Consider the following 11275-nt stretch of genomic DNA (forward strand, 5'->3'; position numbering starts at 1 on the left):
TTCAGCAGTTGCAGAGTGATAAGATGTGTGCGATGATCCAGCTTCGTCAGTCTCATGATACGCCATTTCAGTTGCTGCAGCGTTGTTGTTTGGCGGAGGCATTTCAGTTGTTCCATCGTTGTTGTTTGGCTGAGGCATTTCAGTTGCTCCAGCGTTGTTGTTTGGCGGAGGCATTTCAGTTGCTCCAGCGTTGTTGTTTGGATGAGGCATTTCAGTTGCTCCAGCGTTGTTGTTTGGCTGAGGCATTTCAGTTGCTCCAGCGTTGTTGTTTGGCGGAGGCATTTCAGTTGCTCCAGCGTTGTTGTTTGGATGAGGCATTTCAGGTGCTCCAGCGTTGTTGTTTGGCTGAGGCATTTCAGTTGCTCCAGCGTTGTTGTTTGGCGGAGGCATTTCAGTTGCTCCAGCGTTGTTGTTTGGCTGAGGCATTTCAGTTGCTCCAGCGTTGTTGTTTGGCTAAGGCATTTCAGTTGCTCCAGCGTTGTTGTTTGGCTGAGGCATTTATGTTGCTCCAGCGTTGTTGTTTGGCTGAGGCATTTCAGCTGCTCCAGCGTTGTTGTTTGGCTGAGGCATTTAAGTTGCTCCAGCGTTGTTGTTTGGCTGAGGCATTTCAGCTGCAAAGGTGTTGTTTTCCGGAGCCACTTCAGCTAGTGCAGTAGTACATGCATTTTTTAAATTTTTAATTTGTTCTACAATGTCTTTCCTTTTTAAAATGACAGCAATTATTTCAACTGTGAACCAAATAGCTGCAGATATGTAACTAGCTAGAGGTGATAAACGGTGGATACACATATATGAAACGACTCCATCAAGTGTGATAAGAAGGATGCATGGTAAAATGCATTCGTTTCGTGGCCTTTCGACCACCGTGTTAAAAAATATCACTACATATATCACACTCATAAATGATAAAAATGTGATTACCAAAGTTTTTAATAATCTGTGATTCATCAAAAATATCTGGGTTGACTCGTGCATTTCCAAAGAAAGAAAGGCTCCTAATACGAGCATATATTGGTAAGTATAGGAGATCATGTTTTTAAATCTCTGTCTGTCACTAACAGAAGAATGTTGTGAGAGTTGGGATGGATTTTCCATAGTAGACAAAAATGATGAGTATGAATATGAGTTTATGAATGTTCTGGGAATAGTGATGAAAATGAGGAGTGTTGAATACCATATAAATAGTAGCATGATATATGGATAAAGACAAACACACACAATAGCAAGGACAGAGAATAGAGAATGTAGGCGGACACAACAGACAGTAAGAAGGGCAGCAACGGCATACAGAAACGCAGCAACGGCATACAGAAACGCAGCAGCGCGCATACAGCCAAACACAAACACACTAGAGGGCACAACAGAATTGTTAGTACAATTTTTTTGTGTCTTTCTTCATATGAAATTTTTTTAGAATATATAATTAAATGTATACTTACCAAAAAAAAATATATTTTATTATTATAATATGGCAGTTAATGGTAAAATAAGAATGAAATTATTTTTATATTTTTTTACCGTAAAATGGACAATATAAAAATATGGATTATGTTATTTTTGATTAAACTTAAATTAAGATTAAAATTAATTTTGATTTAATAATAAATCAAAAGTAACGTTAACTTTATTTTTATATTTTATTATTTTAAATAAAATTTAAATTTTGTATTGTGCATCAATATCAAAAAAAAATTGAAGTTATTATTACTTTTACTTTTTATGTCAAAATAATGAGATGTAACTAATTCTTTTAATTCTGATAAAAACAAAAACTAATTTTTTTAAATAATTTTTATTGCATACTTACAACTAATACAACTAGATTAGTAAATATCAGTAAACCACTACTCAGAACGAATCAATTTATCATTAACAAAGTTGAAGACCTTTATAACTACGCCAACATTATTTTCTAAATGTTTATTTTAATGTTTTTTCATTTGTATCAAACTGCTGCAAACATTACTTTCTAATAGTTTATTTATTTTAATTTAAAATAAATAAAATAGATAAATAAATAAAAATTATATATAGGTTAATAAATTTTAAATTAATAAAAAAATTAAATTACTACTTTTAAAATATATTTATCATTAATTGATAAAATATATTTTAATTAAGAATTTTTTTATGTTAGTTTATATTTTAAGTTAATTTAACCGTTAATTTTACCAATCACTTCAATTAATTTTATCGAAACATCGTTAAATTGAAAAACATTTAAAATTTTTTTTCTAAGAATACTTAGAATATTGTTAAAAGTTCATTAAAAAAAATAAAACTTTCAACTTAAGATGAATTAAATATTAATTTTTTAAATGTCATATATTTAATATAAAAGTAAGAAAAATATGAACTTAAAAATGAGATTTTGAGATATTTTTCGCAGAGGAACCTTTTATAATACTATACACGCCTCTTGCAAAAATAAACTTTCAAAATTATGTGTTCATATTTCAACAAAGACTAAAAATATTTGTGTAATAATTTTATAGAGACTAAAAAAAAAGTGATTTTTTATATGAACTAAAAAAAATTTCAAAATTTTATAAAAATTATGAACTTATTTAACTTTAATTTTTATACTTAAAAAAAATTTAAAATAAGTAGTGAACACTACCCAAATTCCAGTTATATATATATATATATTGGGAATATAACTTAATCTTAATAACTTGACAAAATGGTAAAGAAAATTTACTGAGGTAAGATACAAAATTATAAATGACGAGGGAAAAGGAAGGGGTCCGTACAGATGAATTGGTGCTGGTAGTGGTGGTGGGCTAGTGGTTGCCATGTAATTTTTGTTTGCAGCTAAAAGACAAAACAACAAATAATTGAATGTTGAGGGTGCACTGTAATATTGTGAGGTATAGATAATCTAAAGGTTAATAGTTGTGGTGCATAATGGATCAATACATCCATGACTGTAGGCTAAAAGGACCCGTATAAGGGTACTTGTTAAAATCCCATATAACGGTACTAGAATCTTTTAGTTAAAATGTACCAAAATAATTATTATATTAATTATAATTTATTGTTTAATAATATTAAAAAATATCAATCACTAATTAATTAGTTAAAAGATAAATATACATTGATTATGTCTGTGTCTTTTAAACATTTATTCGATAAAAATGAAAAAATTTATAATATACTAATTATAATATATATGGATCAAACGGAACAAATATTCATCATTAATCAATTAACTAAAAGATAATCATTCACACAAAAAATTGTTATGAGAAAAATGTGTATTCTAATCTTTATAGGAACAAGTTAAGTTTTATACTAAAATTTTAATTTTCTTTATTTTTTATTTGACTCCTTCATAGAATTTATGTTAATTTTTCACCGGACACAACATTGTCACTCATGCATAAAAAATTATAATACACAATTATAGTATATATCCGATATATAAACATATATTTGATATATATTATCATGGACTAAATAGTTAAAAAATTATCATTTACAAATTAATTAATTAAAATGTATATCAAAAGATATTTAGGTTTTAGTGTGTTTTCTTAATATATATGTGAGGAAAGTTATATTATACTCTTTAGAAATTATTGTACAATCTTATAAAAAAAAAATTGTTGTAAAAATATATCATAACGAATGTTTGTCGGTTATAATTAATAATAAGAAATTGTTTATTGATAAAAGTGGCAACATTTGATAAAGAATGTATGTATTGATAAAAATAATAATTCTTCTTTTATCATCAATTATTTCATTACTTAAATGATTTTGGAAGATCACTTCAGTCATTTATACAAATCACATTTAAATTTTTAAATTAAATATGTTATAAAAATAATTTATATATTGTGTCTACCTTCATATAGTAACAAACTTCACGCAATTCCTCTCATAATCCATACACAATTTGCTGCAAATTCATACAAATGAGGTAAAGTTCTTGGATACCAAATGACATATATATTCCACAACAACAACTATCAAACTAGAAGCAAAAGTCCACGGACTATAAGTGAATAAAAAAAAAGTAGATAGAAAAAAAAACCTAAAACAAATCATACTGAAAATACTTAAGCAAGAGAAAAGAGAGATGGGATGAACATGTCTCTAATCATACACAATTCAAACTAATCAAAACACTAAGGAAACAAAATATAGCGAAGTCTTTTACGGAATACATTAGCTACTTCTAGATTTGCAATCACATCTACATGCATTAGTATATAACAGCAACAATAATAACAAGTAAAAGAGAAACAAATACGATATATCGGTTAAACAATGATATTTGTAATGATTGCAAAAGATAGGGCGCACACACAAAGTTATCCTCAAAAAATAAAAATAAAATATTAGGTGTCTTATACCTTTGCAGGATTGACCCTTCCAAAATAATTTCTTATAGTTTTCCTATTAGGTTTGATTTGTGTGTGGAAACATGGATGAAGAACTAATCGAATCAAACAGATCCCAGAGAACAAGAAAGCCACCAACATATTTACAAGAATTTGAAGTGTACAATGATAGTGAAGTTGGCAATAGTGGAGCTTTAATATATTTTGCCTTATTTGCTTATGCAGAACCTTTGAATATTGAAGAGGCACTAAAGAAAGAACCTTGGAAGGAAGAAATTGTGGAAGAGATCGATGCAATTGAGAAGAATCAAACATGGTACTTGACAGATTTGCCTCCAAAACAAAACAGACTAGAGTAAAGTGGGTCTACAAGTTAAAGTTGGATCCAAATAGAACAGTTGATAAACACAAAGCTAGATTGGTTGCCAATGGATTCCTACAAAGGCAGATATAGACTATTTTGAAGTGTTTGCTACAGTTGCCAGAATTAAGACAATCAGACTTGTCATAGTAATGGCATGTGCTAGGGGTTGGCTGAAGTGCTAGCTTGATGTCAATTATGCATTTATGAATGGATGGCTGGAAGAAGAGGTGTATGTCTCTCAACCATTAGGATTTGTGATTGAGGGAAATGAGGATAAAGTGATCAGCTTGAGGAAAACTTTATATTGTTTGAAGCAAACACCAAAAGCTTGGAACAAAATAATTGATTCATTTCTAATTGGCATTGTATTCATCAAATGCATAGTGAAATGTGGAGTTTATGTGAGACATTACACACTGAGTGGAGAACCTGCAATGATCCTAATTTCCCTATATGTGGATGACTTACTAGTTATTGACAACAATAGGTAGGAAATTGAACAATTCAAGGAAATCAAGAAGAAGGAGTTTGAAATGACATATTTGGGCAAGCTGGATTATTTTATGGGCATGGAGTTTACTGAAACTGAGGAAGGATTGTCGATGCGTCATAAAAGTATGCTAGAGAAATCTTGAGAAGGTTCAATATGGCTGATTGCAACCCTACAACCATTCCAATGGAGATCAATGGAAAGTTATGAACACAAATTAAAGAAGAGATGGTTGGTTCCACTCTATTCAAGCAAGATGTGGGTTCCCTAAGATACTTGTGCAATACAAGGCCTAACATCAATTATAGTGTTGGAGAGGTAATTAGAATCATCGAAAAACCCAAACATTCTCACTGGTTGACAGTTAAGAGAATCACGAGATATATTTAAGGCACAATTGAGCTTGGAATTTTGTTTGCAACATATTTAAAACATGAAAAATGAAGACTTTGTGGAATATTCAGACTCATATTGGTATGGAGACAAGAATGATAGAAGTAGCACTTCAAGTTATGTGTTCAAATTTATGAAATTTCCAATAACATGGAGCTCAAAGAAGCAACTAGTGATATCACTTTCAATATGCAAAGTTGAATACATTGCTGGCAGTTGTATAGCCGACCAAGCATTGTGGTTAGGGTCATTAACAACAGAGCTGAAGTTGGAAATTTGCAGGCCAATTCCATTGATGATTGACAACATTTCAACAATAAATCTGGCAAAAAACCATGTGTCTCATGGAAGAAGCAAACATATTGAGACAAAGTTTCACTTCTTAAAAGATCAAGTTGGAAGAAGCAAGTTGAAGTTCGTTTATTGTCAAACTAAAGTTCAGATGGCTGATATAATGACCAAAGCATTGAGGACAAATAGATTTAAAGAGTTAAGAAGATTACTAAGTGTAAACCACTTAGAAACTTGAATTAAGAAAAAATGTTTGAAACCAAAAACGTTATTGGTTTAAGTGTTAGAAAACGGAAAACGTTTAATTAACTACTTGTTTAGTTAGTTAGTTAGATACAAGTTAGTTAAAAAAAATGTGATCAAAACTATGTATAAATAACGTAACCATTTCAATAAATAACAACACATTCACATCAATTTCTATTCTTGGTTTATTTCCATTGTAAGAAATATTTTTAAACACTAACATCAATCATATTCTATTATATGTTATTGCAGTGTTTAGAATTTTAAATAGAAAAAATGTATGTTTCTAAATTTTGCAAGTATCCCTCCACCACGTTGATCCACCGAACAAATATCTATGTGATGTTTATTAATAAAAGGTTCATGGAGTTATGTTATTCTATATTTTAATTTTTATAAGTGCAATATCTAAAAATACATGATGGAAATATAAGTGACTAACACACACTAAGGGTTAACTTAGTAAATTTAAATTCAGTATTTTAAATAACAAAATTAAAATTTACATTTTTTGGGACAATATGATCTCAAGCGATTCATAAATTAGCTAGAGGCAGAGTGGAATGTCCTATATTAATAGATAAATAAATGTGTGTGTATATACACAAATGATTTTTCTATGAACAACAAATTGACAATTCTTGTGAAAATACTGAACTTGAGTAACACCATACTATAAGTACATGACAATATTCCTCATATATTATATGAAAAATTGTCAAACAACTAATTATTAATTAAAACACAATTGTTTTATTGAAACAACATTGTTGGATCAGAAAGATGTAAAACATTCATGTTCCGAAGAATTAGAGTCGTCACAAGGAGAGTGATTGTGTCTTCCTTCATAAGTGGTTATCACCATACGACAATCTTCTGAGAGTCGTTCAACTCTTTTTTTCACCCTACAATTGTTGTGTGTGCACCGATAATAACTTCTGCATATATCCCAAAATAAAAATAACATGTAAATTGACACACACAAAATATCATGAAAATAATTAAATGTAGTTCGAATTTGTGATATAATATCCAACCTAAAAATATTTGATAATATATAATATTCAAAATTATATGTTGGTGTTTGACTATGAGTATGCAAACTAAGTGAGACATAAATATTTTTTCTCGTTTGTTAGATGATAGTTTATCTTTTTTGTTTTATATTTTATATTTTTATCTATAGATAAAATGATAAACTGAGTTAAATGATATAGGTTAAACGGATTGCAATCTTAAAAATTCATATTCAACCTAATTATATTAGAATTTGTCGGTTAAATTATATCTTACTTTATTTCTATTACTAGAAAAAATAATATTAATGATAGAAATTTAAAGAAGAAAAATTGTTCTCAAATCTCATATTAAATTTTATGACGAGAAAATTAGTAATAAATTTCTATTTTTCTATTTTTAATTTCCGTCACCATTTTTTTCAATATATCCTTTTCATTATTATTTAATTTCATTGATATTCATGTTTGGCACATCCTCTCTTCTTGATTAACCAAAGTAGGATTTCCTTGGGGGTTAAATTTTCTTCTTGAGTTCTTTTCTCTATGCTCTGCCAATCTTTTATTCGTCATTTTCCTATAGTTCAATTTCTAAATACATATCTTTAAGTACAATCTTGTAGTGGTGGTCTAAACATGAAGCAAAATTACCAGCATTTTCTTGGGTTTAATAATGGTAAAGCATATAGCACTTCAACCACTTTGTATTAAACTTTCTTCCATGAACGCAACAACAATATCAACACACACATACATGTTAATTATGTAATGATATTTTTTTGTTGGTTTACGTATACCAATGTTTTTCTTTCTCTAAGTTATTAGTTCCCTTCAGTCTAAGTAACTTTGGTTTCCATCATGCATACTATTTTATGTATGTTTTTTAGATTTAATTGCAGTTTTGATCTCTTTATTTTAGTTTAATCGCAAAAGTAGTATTTCTATTTTATTTTTCTCCAATTTTGATCCCCAAACAGAATGTTGGTTCAAAACTTTATGAAGTTTCGTTTTTTTGCGTTTATTTAAGTCACACTATGCCTCAAGATTTCGTGGTGCAACAATTGTACCTGAAATCTATAATTATAAATGGTGTAGTGTGACTTGAAAAAATGAAACTTCCTTAAGTTTTGAACTAAAAATCTGTTTGAGGGACTAAAACTGGGGAAAGATAAAATGGGGGACTACTTTTCCGATTCAGCTAAAATAGATAGACTAAAACTACAATTAAGCCAATTTTTTATTTAATTACCATGTTTTCTATCCTATATATCCTCCATAAATAATGTTTCTATCATGTAGTACTTGTCAAAATTTAGACCCTCACAAGGAGATTGAAGCTATAAATAATGTAACAAAGTTAATTCGATTGTAAAAAAATGTAACAAGGTAGTGGTAACATCAAACAAGAAGAAATAAAAAATAAGTAACCATGAAAACATAATTAATTAGAATGTTTATTTGGTGCACGAAAAAATACATATAAATTATTTTCATGTTTAATTGGATAGAAAAAACTAAGAAAAATATTAAAGGAGTTTTTAATGTACATTCACAAATTAAAGGATCCCGATACATTTATTTTATAAATCAATAAATTAACGATTATTTTTATTAATCAAATAGTAATTTGTTGATTTTTGTATTTAAAAAAAATCATTTTGTTGCTTATAAGTATTATACTAATTGATTAAATTTATTTATAAAAATATTCAATATTTACTATTATGAATAATAAAATTTTAAAAAAAATTAAATTTTATTTCACTGATATATTTGACAAATAATATATAATTACTATAATTATATAAATGATAGGAAATAATTTTTCAAAAAAAAAATTATTTAACTATTAATTTTTTAAAATAGTATATCAACACATATCAATTGACTCGGAATAAATTTTCAAACATTAATTACAATGAAAAGCTTTGGGGTGCAAGTGAAACTTTTTTAAGTGAAAGAGTTGTGTGTTTTGGGAAATCATAGTTATAGGACAAAGAGAGAGGAATGAAGGGACCCTATAGTGTGCTATATTGTCAAAACTATAGTAATTATAACAATCCACTAAGATATATATTTTCTAACCAATAAATATTTGTTTCCCTCCAATCAATATTTTGTGTGAAAATAAGCCAAATGCTCAGTCTGTACCACGCATCAATCTTCACTATAGTCAGAAGTCTATTGAAAGTAAGCATCTTGATCATTCCTTCCTTTCAGTTTTAGCTGGAGATTCTCTCTCTCTCTCTCTCTCACTTTCTCTCTCTAGTGAGTATTTTCAAAATGTTTTTGAGTAATTGAGGAATATATACCGACACCCTTATTTTTCTCAAAAAAAGACATTCTACCTTCATTTCTCCGGGTATAATGCCTTTGATGTAGCTATGTTCTAATTAATATATACTTTTTTAATCATATATAGTTTTAACATGTCCATCTCAATTAACTTATATTTTCAAATCACAACAAGCTCAAATTAGTTAATACGATTCAATAACCTTATAAACTATCAGTTTTAAAGTTTTTTACACTTTAAATCAATTTTAAGTATAATTACTTCTAAAATTATATGTACAAAATGTTGTATTTTATCGTCAATTAAAAACTTGTTATATTTATAGAGCATGAAAATTAATCTCTAACAAGTATATATAATTACCAATACTTTATTTTATATATGATAATATTATAACTTATATATATATATATATTTAGGATTTAATATATAAATACTAACATCTAAATATATTTTATATTAGTCAATTGCAACCGTAAATAAATTTATAGCTACGGTACATATAAATTAAAATTATTTTTATAAATATAAAAGAATGGTGCCAAAATTAAAATTGATAATATATAATATACATTAATTACCTTGGATGAAGGCTATTCTTGACAACTTTCTGACCATACTTCCTCCATTTGTAACCATCATCAAGCACATCCACCTCACTTCTTGTCTGAAAACAAAACCTTGGCTCTCTTAGTTTCCTCCTCACTTTCACCTTGTTCTTCTCTGTGCCTCCACTCCTCCACCTTAAATCATCATATATACATATAAGATATTTGGAAGAAGCCTAAAGAATATATATGCACGTGCATGCACTTATGTATAGAAAGAGAGTGAGAGGAACATGAACATGGAAATTGCCAAATTTACCATGTGTTGTTGCCATCACTAGTGTTTCCAGTGCAATTCTCATCACTCACAGCTTTCGGATCTAGAGTTCTTACCTGATCCATAAAACACAAAACTTCCATTAACTCATTCTATCATATCCATATATAATTAACTAAATTAATTAATCATCATTATTATCTTAATGAATAGATATGAAAACAATACCCTAACATTGAAAAAGACATAACAACACACAAATAACTAAATAATTTCACACAAAAAAAAAAAAAACAAATCTCACAAATTATAACTAAACTTCAATTTATTTAGTCACAAAAAATTCAATTGATGTTAATTTTGAATAGATATATATAAATTAACACTAATAAAAGTAAAAAAGAAAATTAAACTTTTGTACCATAAATGAAAATAAAATTAAAGTACCTGTTCATTATTCCAAGGAGTTCTAGTGACAAGATCGTTATGGTTGAATCCGGCGGCCGTCGTGGTTGTTGCGACGGCTGCAGCGATAGCAGTGGTAGTGCTACCGCTGCCGCCGGAATTTAGAGATTGAGAAAGTTGATGAGATTGTGTAGAGGGTGACAAGAAGCTAAGAACTTGATTTTCTTCAAATTGAACAAAACCCATTTCATGGATGGCTTGTGGAGTGTTTGTGAATGAAACTTGAAGCTCATAATTGGGAACATCTCTCTCTCCTTCCATACCCTATTTTTTTTTTTTTATGAAATAAATCACAAATTGGATTTGGAATAATATCTTTCGTTAGATTTTGGTTTTTTTCTTCTTGTAACCTAGCTAGCTAGCTTGATCTTCTAGTATGAATGGTATATAGAACACAAGTTCTAGGCCATGTGAGGGTTTTTTTGTGTGTGTATAGTTTGGTCAACTAAGAGTTTTATATATATATATGCTAGCCAATGAAATTCTAAGGGAATGTTTTTTTCTTGCACAAACTATTATTTACCTTCTTTCTTAAGGGAG

The 11275-nt window shown here is 28.7% G+C and overlaps 1 protein-coding gene across 1 annotated transcript; it reads right to left on the reverse strand.

Moving 5' to 3' along the window:
- Nucleotides 1-6689: 6689 nt before the first annotated feature.
- On the reverse strand, nucleotides 6690-11144 carry LOC101510788 (probable WRKY transcription factor 12). Its single transcript, XM_004515276.4, has 4 exons — nucleotides 10718-11144; nucleotides 10313-10386; nucleotides 10027-10188; nucleotides 6690-7071 (listed from the first exon to the last, which is right to left on the reverse strand). Exons 1-4 carry the CDS (start codon nucleotides 10994-10996, stop codon nucleotides 6909-6911), a joined length of 678 nt encoding a protein of 225 aa, XP_004515333.1. The 5' UTR covers nucleotides 10997-11144; the 3' UTR covers nucleotides 6690-6908.
- Between the last annotated feature and the right edge of the window lie 131 nt (nucleotides 11145-11275).

The sequence above is a fragment of the Cicer arietinum genome, chromosome 7 (genome assembly GCF_000331145.2).
Source record: "Cicer arietinum cultivar CDC Frontier isolate Library 1 chromosome 7, Cicar.CDCFrontier_v2.0, whole genome shotgun sequence".
Taxonomy (NCBI): Eukaryota; Viridiplantae; Streptophyta; class Magnoliopsida; order Fabales; family Fabaceae; genus Cicer; species Cicer arietinum.